Consider the following 13,315-nt stretch of genomic DNA (forward strand, 5'->3'; position numbering starts at 1 on the left):
TTCAAAACCATTTCCTGAGGCTAGGTGCAGTGCCTCACTCCTGTAATCTCAGCACTTTGGGAGGCTGAGGCAGGAGGATCCCTTGAGGCCAGGAGTTCGAGACTAGCCTGCACAACATAACAAGACCGACCATGTCTCTAAATTAAAACAGTAAAACCATTTGTTGAACAGTCTTATTCCTCCAAGGAGTTTAAGCGAACACTGAGCCTCGGGGCCTCTGGCATTCCAGCTTTAGGCCTTATCTATTGTGGTCCACCTGGGACCGTCACCTGACTTCCTGTGCCTTCGCAGAGAACACGCTGGTGGGAGGCAGTGAGGGGGCTCCAAGGTGGTGGGTGGCATCCCTGCAAGTCAAGCTTTGCTGTTCCCCAGCCTTCCCTTGAGACTCTTGGGAGCCTGGGCCCTGGGGGACATTTTCCCCCACCTCGGAGCCAGACCCCTTAACAGAACCAGGCGAGCCAGGTTTAATACTTGATTGGGATTCTTAAAGACACGTTGTACCCTGCAAAATTTGAAAGTACCTGTTATGAAGTTTATAACAGCTTTTGCCTCCCATTCTTGAGTCTTTCATTTCTTCAAGGACATGGTAGCAACATCTAAAGAACCTTTTGAAAGGAGAGAGGTGGCCAGGCGCAGCGGCTCATGCCTATAATCCCAGCACTTTGGGAGGCCGAGGCAGGTGGATCACCTGAGGTCAGGAGTTGGAGACCATCCTGGCCATCATGGTGAAACCCCATCTCTACTAAAAATACAAAAATTAGCTGGGAACAATGGCGGGTGCCTGCAGTCCCAGCTACTCAGGAGGCTGAGGCAGGAGAATTGCTTGACAGGAGACAGAGGTTGCGGTGAGCTGAGATTGTACCGCTACAGTTCACCCTGGGCAACAGAGTAAAACTCTGTCTCAAAAAAACAGAAAGAGCCGGGCGCGGTGGCTCAAGCCTGTAATCCCAGCACTCTGGGAGGCCGAGGCGGGTGGATCACGAGGTCAAGAGATCGAGACCATTCTGGTCAACATGGTGAAACCCCGTCTCTACTAAAAATACAAAAAATTAGCTGGGCATGGTGGCACGTGCCTGTAATCCCAGCTACTCAGGAGGCTGAGGCAGGAGAATTGCCTGAACCCAGGAGGCAGAGGTAGCGGTGAGCCAAGATCGCACCATTGCACTCCAGCCTGGGTAACAAGAGCGAAACTCCGTCTCAAAAAAAAAAAAAAAAAAAAAAAAGGCCGGGCGCGGTGGCTCAAGCTTGTAATCCCAGCACTTTGGGAGGCCGAGGCGGGTGGATCACGAGGTCGAGAGATCGAGACCATCCTGGTCAACATGGTGAAACCCCGTCTCTACTAAAAATACAAAAAATTAGCTGGGCATGGTGGCACGTGCCTGTAATCCCAGCTACTCAGGAGGCTGAGGCAGGAGAATTGCCTGAACCCGGGAGGCGGAGGTTGCGGTGAGCCAAGATCGCGCCGTTGCACTCCAGCCTGGGTAACAAGAGTGAAACTCCGTCTCAAAAAAAAAAAAAAAAAAAAAACCAGAAAGAGAGGTCTGCTACTATACACCACACTTATCCAGGGCTGTTTTCATTTCTCCTTCCAGTCCTTGTCTAATAACAAGAATAACTGAAGCAAACTTTCAGTAACCGCTTGCCATGTGCCAGCCATCCAGACAGGGCTGATGTCCACGGTATGGAGACCTGAGGCCACACAGAAGCCAGCCAGGGCAGGGCTCAGATCCAGTGACTTGCCCAGGTGCCCCCAGGGCATCCGAGCCGCCCAAGCTCAAGCCAGGCAGGTCTAACTTAACCTCCCTGCCGTTAGCCACTGCATTGCTGCACTTGGTCTTGCACCAAATTGATGAAGCTATTGTAAACATCTCCGTATTGTCAGTATTTAGCGAGGGCTCCTTGTGTGTGACACACCCTGTGTGCTCCTGATGGCGTTGCTTGGAATCATTTGTTCAGACCTCACAAGAACTGAGTATGCACCGTCATGAGGCCAGTGGAGAGATTGACCAAAGATCCCGGTGCTGACAGTTGTCCATTCATTCATTCATTCAATTCATTCACCGTCATAGCCCACTGCAGCCTCCACCACTCAGGCTCAAGCAATCCTCCCTCCTCGGCCTCCCGAGTAGCTGGGACTGTAGGTGTTAGCCACCACACTTGGCTAATTTCTTTAAAAAACTTTAGAGACAGGGTCTTGCTGTGTTGCCCAGGCTGATCTTGAACTCCTGCAATCCTCCCACCTCAGCCTCCCAAAGCACTGGGAGTATAGGCATGAGCTACCATGGGATTACAGGCATGAACTATTTCGCCAGCCAATATACATGGTTTTCAATGCCGCAGTAACGGGTTCAAACAGAATTCCTCAGGTCTCCCTTCCCAGAGGCAACAGCTTTTTTTTTTTTTTTTTTTGAGACAAAGTCTCACTCTGTCCCCAGGCTAGAGTGCATTGGTGTGATCTCGGTTCACTGCAGCCTTCACCTCCCGGGTTCAGATGATTCTCCTGCGTGAGACTTCCGAGTAGCTGTGATTACAGGCGTCTACCACCATGCCCAGCTGATTTTTTTGTATTTTTAGTAGAGACAGGGTTTCACCATGTTGGCCAGGATGGTCTCCATCTATTGACCTCATGATGCACCCACCTTGGCCTCCCAAAGTGCTGGGATTACAGGTATAAGCCACCACGCCCAGCCAGCAGTGGCTTTTAAAGCTTCCTGATGAACAATCTGAGCTGCTGTTCACTGAATTTTCGCCCTGTGGTAGTCCACGCATGGCTTTCTACTGGAGAACATAGGATCTGGCTCTCCTGCTGCCCACCCTCATCTGAGAGCCGTCAGTCCACACCACACACCCTCTTTGCACGTGTGTGCCTTTTTCCCACGGCGCAGAATTTCTTTATCTTTCACTCGCCCAGCATTCTCTACCTATCGAGAACTGATCTGCGGACACTGACACGACTCTAGAACTCTTCTCAGCAGTCGGGTCACACGGCATTCCTGTGCTTCAGTTGTCCTGGGGACTTTCTCTCGAGAGCCCTGGCTCTCCTGCGCAACGTCAGCCTCCTGCACAGCTTCTGTTCTGGGGCTTTTCATCCTCTTCCTGGATTCTTTCAGTGAGGATGTAATTTTGATTTTGCAACAAAGGTCAAAACGACAAGGGCAAAGTTTGTTTCTTTTATACACGACAAGTCTTCTTTTAAACAAAAAATTTTTTTTTTTAATTTCAAGCTGGGCTTTTGCTATGTTGCTCAGGCTGGTTTCAGACTCCTGGGCTCAAGCAGTCCTCCTACCGCCACCTCCCAGCGTGCTGGGATTACAGGTGTGAGCCACCATGCCCGGCCACACTTGATCATCTTAATGTCAGCTATGACCAGGCAGTACCAGGCTTTTTCTATCACATTGCTCTGTTATGCATTGCCCCTTTATGGCCCATTGTGGCTGCTTGGCTCCTGCTATCATGGCCACATCCGGCCGTTGGGAAGGGGAGGGAGTGAAGAAAGCCCTTGGTTCTTTATATAGACATGATCCATTTGTATCGCATCGACCAGCTCATAGTCTCATGTTGCAGGAGGGGCAGAGAAACATGATGGGCATTTCTCTGTCTCCGTGTTTGCTGTAGAAGCAGGAGAGGAGGTGCTCTAGGAACCACAGTCTCAGCCACAATCCAGGAAGCTGCCCAGCACCCACCTCGGAAAACCAGCCTGGCGTCTTCTGGTCCTTGTGCTTGGGTCTGCTGTGTCTCTCACAGGAGTGGTGGCTGCTCTGAGGCCCCTGAAGCTGCAGGCTGGGTGGGACAGTGGGAGCATTTCCATGGTCTACTCCGGCTGGTTCCCTCTCTCTGACCGTCACAGCTAGCTCCATGGGACTATGGAAGCCACAGGAGCCTCCCAGCATGCGCCAACCCTGGATATCCCCCAGAGCTCCTCCCGGTGGCAGGTGCTGGCCATGAAGGGTCTGTCCTCCAGGGGCCGCGGGTGAAGCTTCACCTGGCGCAGGGAAGGCCATCAGACTTCCAGCTCATCACCCGTGTTTTCAGCTCCTAACCACCAAAGCGATGCCTGTGTTTTAACCTTAGTGACTGTGCCGTCCAGCTCTAGGAGACACCGGCCCCCACCACAGCTGGGAGACAGCAGATGCATTCGCAGACTCCTGAGAAGGAGCAGCCTCTGTGGAGTGACGCTAACTCAAGCCATAGGCCTCCCGGACAGAGTCTCTGAAATTCCTGTTTTCTTCGTCCTTCCTGGGAGAGGTTTTCACGTCTCATCCAGCCTTCCTTTTGAAGTTTTCCGAGTCACTTTAAACTGTGCGAGTCTTCCCTTTTCCCCTGGACGTGGCTTCCTGTGGTCCTGGCCTGGGTGGGCGGCGCCCGCTCTGACCTTGGGAGAATGAGGTGATGAGGTGATGCTGTGTGGCTCCCACCGTGCCTGATGGTCTGCTGCCGCTGCGCCCTTCAAAATCCTTTGCCTTGGTCCCTGTCTTCCTTGTTGGCGACATTCCCCAAGTGTCTGTTCCCGTGGCAGAGGAGGCGCCCCCACTCCCTGCTGCCCAATTGTGTGTGGGCATCCGTGCATGGGGCTCCCTCCCTGGGGCTTCACGGGGGCCCTAGGAAGGCTGGGCCTCAGGCTTTTCTCCTGGGCCATTGTCTGCCGACAGTTGGGCTCAGCTCTGGAAGTTTGCGGGGTGCTCCTCCGGTCCTCCTACAGAATTTTTCAGGTTGCAAGGCTGTTTTCGGCTTGGGATGTCATTCTCTCCTGCTTCTGTGTCAGGTGCCCTTGTCCAGGCCTCGTGGTTCATCCCCTCCAGAAAGTAAACCCGTCTTTCTGCTGGGAGGGACAGGGCAGGGGGGACAGCTGTGGACAGGAGAAATCTGTTGCATTCATCTTAAAAATTGCCTCCGGAAGCTTTCACGGGTCCTTCCTTCCCTCTAATTATTTCTCTGTGTCTAAAATGACAGCAATTGTATTTGTATTTATATCATCGAGAATTAAGTCAGCTATTTTTGTTTTCCTGACAGCTTTCTGGTCGGCTGGGCAGGTGGTGGGATCCGTGGCCTAAGGAGGGAATGGGAATGAAGGCACGTGACACACCCCAAGTCACTCGGGCTCATCACTGATGGAGCGGTGGCCAGTGCCAGCTCACTGTGCAGAGGGCTCTGTGATCTGAAGCTGAGCCAGGCAGTCTCATCTCCAACCAAGTCACCAGTCTGGCCCAACTTCCCGGAGCTGTCGGCTTCCGGGTGGAAATGGGAAAAACCCAAGGCTGGAGTAGACACTCAGTGTGGGAGCTTTTACGCAAGAATTCTTCCCAAAAACAGCTTTCCTGAGATAGAATGCACATACCCAAAACTAACCCTTTGGATTATTCCAGTCCATAATTTTCAGTGCATTCACCGAGTCGTGTAGCCACCAGCACAGGCAAGCTCGGAACGCTGTCACAGCTCCAGAAAGAAGCCCCACGCCACTTTGTCATTTTCCATTCCCCCGTCCTGTCCCACCTGCCACTCCAGCCCTAGGCAACCACTAATCTCCTTTCCATCTAAGTCGGGCAAGAATGTTCTAGAGAGATTTCCTCCAAAGATGAGCACTTGCCTGTACAAGAACCTGCCCCCCAGTGGATGGAGATTTCTACCCTGTGGACCCACTTGACCTTAGCAGAGGCTCCTCCAGGAAAGACCGGCAGTGTGTGTGGCTGGGGTTAAATCACCGTGCAGCAGCTTCATGGTGCAAAATGTGCTCATTGAAATGCCAGCTAGAACCCTGCACCTCCATGAGATACTACAGGGAGAGATGTAACTGGCAAACTCCGTGAGCACGCTGGGGAAACATCTATTCGAAATCAACCCCAGGTATGGTGGCTCACACCTGTAATCCCAGCATTTTAGGAGGCCAAAGCGAGTGGATCACTTGAGGTCAGGAGTTCAAGACCAGCCTGGCCAACATGGTGGATCCCCATCTCTACTAAAAATGCAAAAAATGAGCAGTGTGGTGGCTCGTGCCCGTAAACCCAGCTACTCCGGAGGCTGAGGCAGGAGAATCTCTTGAACCCAGGAGACCAAGGTTGCAGTGAGCTGACTGAGATCATGCCACTGCACTGCAGCCTGAGTGACAGAACAAGACTCCATCTCAAAAAATAAATAAAATCAAGTAGCATGCTTCATGGCGTTTTCTCTTCTTCCTAGTAATGAGGCTGCCTGCCTCAGGACAATCACTGTTACAGCAAATACTATGAAAATCTTTATTGTTAAACCTTAATTGGAAAAGTACTATTACAATAGGAGATTGTCCTAATGTCATCTATAGATGGTATTAGATCCCTGCCTGTCTTACAAAACGTCGTTTTGTTTTACTGAAAACTCAATATATATGTAAATATCTAGAATTAGTTTTCAGGTTTTTTTTTTTTTTTTTGACGGAGCTTGTTTTTTAAACAGTCTTGCTCTGTTGCCCAGGCTGGAGTGCAGTAGCACGTTCTTGGCTCACTAGCACGGCCGCCTCCCAGGTTCAAGTGATTCTCCTGCCTCAGTATCCCAAGCAGCTGGGATTACATGTGCGTGCCAACCATGCCCAACGAATTTTTTTGTATTTTTAGTAGAGAGGGGGTTTCACCATTTTTGGCCAGGCTGGTCTGGAACTCCTGACCTCAGGTGATCTGTCCACATCAGTCTCCTAAAGTACTAGGATTACTGGCGTGAGCCACCGAGCCCAGCCTAGAATCAGTTTTTTGAATTGGAAAGCAACTTAGAAACGGTCTCTTCTGTTCCAGCCATTGTGTTTTGTTCATAAAGATCACGGAAGCACAGAGAGGTTAGGTCAAGTGGTTTTAAACCAGCTTTCTCTTTTGGTGGTGTTCACCTTTGTTGCAGATCCCCACACCTTATGGCTCTCCTTGCTGCCACAATTCGCTCTTTGAAGGGGAGAAGTCAAGCGTTGGGGCAGATAGGCTCTGGCTTCTCACCGTCCAGAGGGAGACCATGCTTCTCTTCCATGCGCATGTATGCACCTGTGTGTTGCGTATGTGCACGTGTGTCTGCAGATGTCTTACCGATAAGCATATCTTCATGTCTTCATATCGAACCCCGGTCTCCGAGGTCCCCATCTTCTTGTGACCCCAGTCATGGGCTGGAAGCCACATCTTCTTTCTACTTGGCCTTGACGGTTCCAGCGTGATACAAGCCCATATTAACATAGGGGCTTTCACCACACAGAAAGTCCGAGGTCTCAACTGTGCCCTTCTGACAAATGGGAAAACATGGTTTGTTTCATCGATTTGCAGTGGTTGAGGGAATTGGAGAAAAGAGACAAACAGCAAGGGTCATAGAAACTGTCTTTAAACGTTTGTCCTCATGACTGCCACCGTGTCCAGCGCTGGTAGAAAAGTGTGTTATGAGTGTGTGTGCGTGCACAGATACACACGCATGTGCACTGTGTTCAGTCAGCACCATCCTTCACAGGTGGAGCTCACCTTAGCTCCCCTGTCTGGACCCTCAGCCAGATGCTGGCCCCAAACCTCTTTCCTTGCTTCTCTAGGTCAGGGACCGCCAGCCCATCCTCACCACCAGCTTGGGTGGATATCAGCTCTGGGACCCACAAAAGCTAACAGCCCCCAGCAGTGAAGAGCCTTTAGGCTTCATAAAGCATCTTAGAAAATGGGTGATGTGGCCGGGCACAGGAATTACACCTGTAATTCCAGCGCTTTGGGAGGCCACGACAGGTGGGTCACCTGAGGTCAGAAGTTCGAGACCAGCCTGGCCAGCATGGCAAATCCCTTTCTCTACTAAAATACAAAAATTAGCCAGGGGTGGTGGCGCATGCCTGTAATGCCAGCTACTCAAGAGGCTGAGACAGGAGAATCACTTGAACCCGGGAGGCAAAGGTTGCAGTGAGCTGAAATTGCACCATTGTGCTCTAGCCTGGGTGACAAAAGGAGACTTCGTCTCAAAAAAAAAAAAAAGGGTGATGCACCTTTCCAGTCAAAATACAGATGTAGGAAATTTCCATCGGGCTGAAAACTGAGGAAAGTATAAAGGACATCATCACACATTCCTCTCAACGTGACTGAAGAGGACAAAATTGCGGAGTATTTTCAAATAGCCGTTGGCTGCCCTTTAAGCAGAACCTCAGGGGTGAGGTGGCTACCCATGACTGACCACCCAAGGTCCACTTGCTGGGCGAGCCTCCTAGACAGCTTCTCATCCCGAAACAGTCTCAGAGTGTCCCTTTTGTATTGGAAATAGAAACCTGGTGTCCACAGGCCCGATAGCACCTGGCACTGAACGATGCAGCCCGGCCTCCTCTGCCCAGTATCTCGAGGACAATCAGGACTGGCCCAGTTGAGCCAGTTTAAGTGCCTGATTTTTCTCTCTCCGATGTGGGCAGCCTGGCTAGCAAAGCTATGGGAGGAGCAGCACATTTGTAATGCTGAGTCACTTCCTTTGAAGCGGGTCTCTGGGAAGAAGACACAAGGGGACCCCCTGCCGACAGCCAGAGGCACCCTTCTTCACACTCTGACCTGTTCCTCCATCCTGCTTTTCAAAAACGCTCTCACGAAGAGCAAAGGGGCTTTCAAACGGAAGAGGGGTGTTTGCGCATGTCTGTACAGGATTTTAGATAGATTTCCCCTTTCAACACTGCTTCAGATTTAAAAACAGGCAGAGACCAGCAGCCTGGTGCTTGGAGGCGTCATCCAGGTTCCCCTGCAAGAGACTTACAACATCTCTCAAGTGTTGAGTACCTTGGCCTGTTCTGAATGCCTTCTGGAACTCTAAAAAGTGCATTGTCACGGGTGGTTTCTATACATTCTTTCTTCCCCCCTCCCGTGCTTTTAAACGAGAGCCTTTTCCAAACAGCTGTGCAGGAGGCCAGCGTTGCTTATCTCTGTGTGGGCAGGCTGTTTTTGTTTTTGTTTTTGTTTTGTTTTGAACTGAGTCCTGCAATGAGCAACTTGATCGTTGCTGCCTCATCAGTTTAGAAATTGAAAGGTGAGCTGGATAAGTAACGATCAGCTTTGTAAAAGGTGGCAGTTTGCTCCAGCCAGATGAACCTTGGATACCGTTCACAGCACATCGGTGTTGACGCTGGCGCTTGCGGCTGGCTTTGTTTGCACTAGGTCATCTCCCATAGAAAACCCGAGGCTTAGGGTTTTAAGTCCAGAACTGACTGTGAAGCCGGTCCATTAAGCGCTGGGTGGATAATGCACACTCTCTGCCAACCCGTGCGGGGGTGGAATTGCTCTGTCAGATCTTCTAGGCAGTGGCGGGGACTCATCTTGAAAATCTCTGCTTAGGTGGCTGCCATGCCATTTCAGCCTCCCAGTGTGTTCTTTCAGAGGGACCCCACCTGGGTGCCACAGCAGTTGCCCTGGGAGACAGGAAATAGCCCTGACTGTCTGGAGCCTCAGTGGGAGTTGGCAGCATTAGCGGCGCTTGGTGGGGATATTTATATCTCTTCTGTTCTCACGCACAGTAGAAAGACAACTGACAGCCGGGTGTGGTGGCTCATGCCCGTAATCCCAGCACTTTGGGAGCCCAAGGTAGGCAGATCACCTGAGGTCAGGAGTTCAAGACTAGCCTGGCCAACATGGTGAAACCTTGTCTCTACTAAAAATACAAAAATTAGCCGGGTGTGGTGGCAGGTGCCTGTAATCCCAACTACTCAGGAGGCTGAGACAGGAGAATCTCTGGAACCCAGGAGGTGGAGGTTGCAGTGAGCCGAGATTGCGCCACACTGCACTCCAGCCCAGGCGACAAAGCAAGACTCCCTTTCAAAAAATAAAATAAGAAAGACAGCTGATGTCCAAATAAGCCTAAGTCTCAGTTTCTGCATGTCCTAACAAAAGCAATGAAACTGCTCTCTGGGGCCCAGGTTTGAGAGTTGAGGTCTGGTCACTTAGACCCACGGACACGCACCTTCCCTGGGTGTTAGCGTCCTCTCAAGTGTCCTGCACCTCACACCCGCTCCTCCTCCTGTTCCAGGTGTACCTTCCGGTTTCCCAGCACGGCCATCAAGATCCAGTTCACATCGCTCTACCACAAAGAAGAGGCCCCGGCCTCCCCACTCCGGCCGCTCTACCCACAGATCTCCCCGCTGAAGATCCACATCCCGGAGCCGGACCTCCGGAGCATGGTCAGCCCCATCCCCTCCCCAACTGGCACCATCAGGTGAGCAGCCCCGCAGCCTGCCCTCGGCCCCCAGGAGAGAGGGAGATAACGCGGGTGTGCCTGGTGCACACGACACCGGGTTCTGTATCTCTCAGGAGAATTGACATGCATGGAAATGTGGAAAGTGCTGTGTGTGCATCTGGTACCTGGCTAAAATCTCCGTGAATTCTCTTGTAAAGGGAAGAGTCACTGCCTCATCACCACTTTTCCCACTGGAAGTTTTACATATTAGGGCTTATTAAAGCAAGCACAGGTGTTTTTTTTTTTTTTAATACATTAAAAATGGTGGTTGTTTTTTTTGTTTTTTGTTTTTTGTTTTTTGTTTTTTTTGAGACGGAGTTTCACTCTGTCACCCAGGCTAGAGTTCAGTGGTGCAATCTCGGCTCATTGCAACCTCCACCTTGTGGGTTCAAGCGATTCTCCTACCCAAGCAAGTCTCCTGCCTCAGCCTCCCCAAATAGTGGGATGACAGATGCCTGCCACCATACCCGGCTAACTTGTGTATTTTTAGTAGAGATGGGTCTGTTGGCCAGGCTGGTCTTGAACTCCTGACCTCAAGTGATCCACCCACCTCAGTGTCCCAAAGTGCTAGGATGACAGATGTGAGCCACCGGGCCCAGCTGAAAATGTTTTAAAGTAATATTTGTCCACCGGGATTTGAACTTTATTTCTTTCTTTGTGAAAATTCTCTACAACCTTTTAGAAATTAATCTAAATTTTGGAGAAAGCCCTCAAACTTTCTCATCTCTGGTGTGTTAGACAATGATATAAACCCTGGGGGTGGGAGGGAGGCATTTCAGGGTAAAAAGTGTGAACAGAGCTCTATGTAGAGAGCGCCGGTGAGCCTTGGATTGAGTCACGTGCAAACCTCCGGCAGTAGCCTGGATGTGTGGCTCACGGTGCTGGCCCAGGTCCTGTCATACAAGGATGCAAAAGCAGACGTGTGCTTGAGGCTGGAGGGTCATACATTGTTTCGTGATTTACCTCTTCATCACATTGCGGACATTTCTTTCTTTTTCTTTTTCTTTTTTTTTTTTTTCTTTGTTACGGAGTCTTGCTCTGTCGCCCAGGCTGGAGCGTAGTGGTGCGATCTCGGCTCACTGCAACCTCCGCCTCCTGGGTTCGAGCGATTCTCCTGTCTCAGTCTCCCGAGTAGCTGGGACTACAGGCAACATGCCACCATGCCCAGCTAACGTTTGTATTTTTAGTAGAGATGAGGTTTCACCATGTTGGTGAGGCTGGTCTGGAACTCCTGACCTCGTGATCTGCCCACCTTGGCCTCCCAAAGTGCTGGGATTGCAGCGTGAGCCACCATGCCCAGCCTTATCTCGGACATTTCTAAACGTGGCTGGCTTTTCTCGCTCCCAGCTGCACATCGGTGGCCCTGAAGATGTGTGGCCGTGAATGGTTTGGTGCCAGAGCTGTGGTTTCTCTGTGGCACCAGCAGTTTCCACATTGCTCATGCGTCACCAGCAAAGGTCGGCCCACTGGAAAAAGCAGATCGCATCTTACAGTTGTTGTGAACATGATGTTGACCTCACATATACCCTGAAAGGGGCTCAGGGCCCTCGGGGACATCTGTGAATAACATTCTGGGCACACTGGTCTGTTAGAGGGAATACCATGGCATTCCCAGTCCAATCACGTCACTCTGCCAAGCCCCGGCTACACCTTTTCTTTTTTTCCTCTTGCATCTGTAGGAGAGGAGAGGACTTTTGTTTTGCAGACGGTGTCTCACTCTGTCGCCAAGGCTGGAGTGCAGTGGCACAATCATAGCTCACTGCAGCCTCCAACTCCTGGGCTCAAATGATCCCCCCACCCCAGCCTCCCAAGTAGCTGGGACCACAGGCAGGCACCACCACACCCAGCTAATTTTCTTATCTTTTGTAGAGACAGGGTCTTGCTATGTTGCCCAGGTTGGTCTGGAACTCCTGGGCTCAAGAGATCCACCCTCCTCCACCTCCCAAAGTGCTGGGGTTACAGGCGTGAGCCAACACACCCGGCCCATATGTGACCTGCACCTTTTCAGAGTCCAAGTTAGAATTACCCACTGGCTTATCTTGGAACACAGCCACTGGGGGACGGCACCTCTACCCAGCTTTGCCGACAACTTACCAGTGGTTTCCTACAAGTTACAAGTTGCGAATCATTTCCATTTGAGTTGCTTGGAGTTGGCCCCCTTTCTTCCAGAGGCAGTGGGTTGGAGAGTCTCTCATTGCAAGAGAAGTTCAGGGACAGAGCTGCTGTGGAAAGGCTGTAGAAAAGCTGCTGGGCTCAGGCCGGGCGTGGTCACTTCAGCCCCCGACCCCTGGGCCTGGTTCCCATCTGTGGAGCCAGTGCTGTGATGTCATGACCCTCTGGAATGATGATGATGATGGTGATAATGGTGAATCCTAAGTGACTGAAACCTTGGTGTGTGCCTACCTGTCCCTGTGCTGAGCAGTGCACATGCAGTATTTTTTTTTTTTAGTCCATACGGCTTTATGGGAGAATGTTCTGGAAGTAGATAGCAGTGATGGTTATTCAACTTTGTGAATATACTAAAAGTCACTTTAAAGGGTGAATTGGCTGGGCGAGGTGGCTCACACCTGTAATCCCAGCACTGTGGGAGGCCAAGGCAGGCGGATCACTTGAGGCCAGGAGTTCGAGATCAGCCTAGGCAACATTTCGAAACCCCATCTCTACTAAGAATACAAAAATTACCCAGGCATGTTTGCCCACACCTGTAGTCCCAGCTACTTGGGAGGCTGAGGCAGGAGAATGGCTTGAACCCAGGAGGCAGAGGTTGCAGTGAGCTGAGATTGCAAGACTGCACTCCAACCTGGGTGACAGAGTTGAGACTCCATCTCAAAATAAATAAATACATAAGAAGTAAGTAAGTGGTGAGTTGTACGTTGTTAGAATTGTGTCTGAAGAACGCATCTGAACACCACCTGTGTCCTTGAGTCTTTACCTAGTACCACCTTAAAGGCACTTTAGAAACGGTGGCCAAGACCAGCTCATGTGCTGCTGGGAGCTCACACCAGAAGAGGCTGGCCCTGGCCAGGTGTGGGGGCTCACGCCTGTAATCCCAGCACCTTGGGAGGCCGAGGCGGGTGGATCATGAGGTCAGGAGATTGAGATCATCCTGGCCAACATGGAGAAACCCTGTCTCTACTAAAAA

At 51.1% G+C, this 13,315-nt stretch overlaps 1 protein-coding gene across 1 annotated transcript in view; it reads left to right on the top strand.

Moving 5' to 3' along the window:
- Window positions 1-13,315, top strand: part of FOXK1 (forkhead box K1) — a 94,322-nt gene that overhangs the window by 52,513 nt on the left and 28,494 nt on the right. The window contains exon 2 of the mRNA XM_039460594.2: window positions 9,967-10,152. Coding sequence (XP_039316528.1) covers window positions 9,967-10,152 — 186 coding nt within the window. The remainder of the gene's footprint in view (window positions 1-9,966; window positions 10,153-13,315) is intronic.

This window comes from Saimiri boliviensis, chromosome 20 (genome assembly GCF_048565385.1).
Source record: "Saimiri boliviensis isolate mSaiBol1 chromosome 20, mSaiBol1.pri, whole genome shotgun sequence".
NCBI lineage: Eukaryota > Metazoa > Chordata > Mammalia > Primates > Cebidae > Saimiri > Saimiri boliviensis.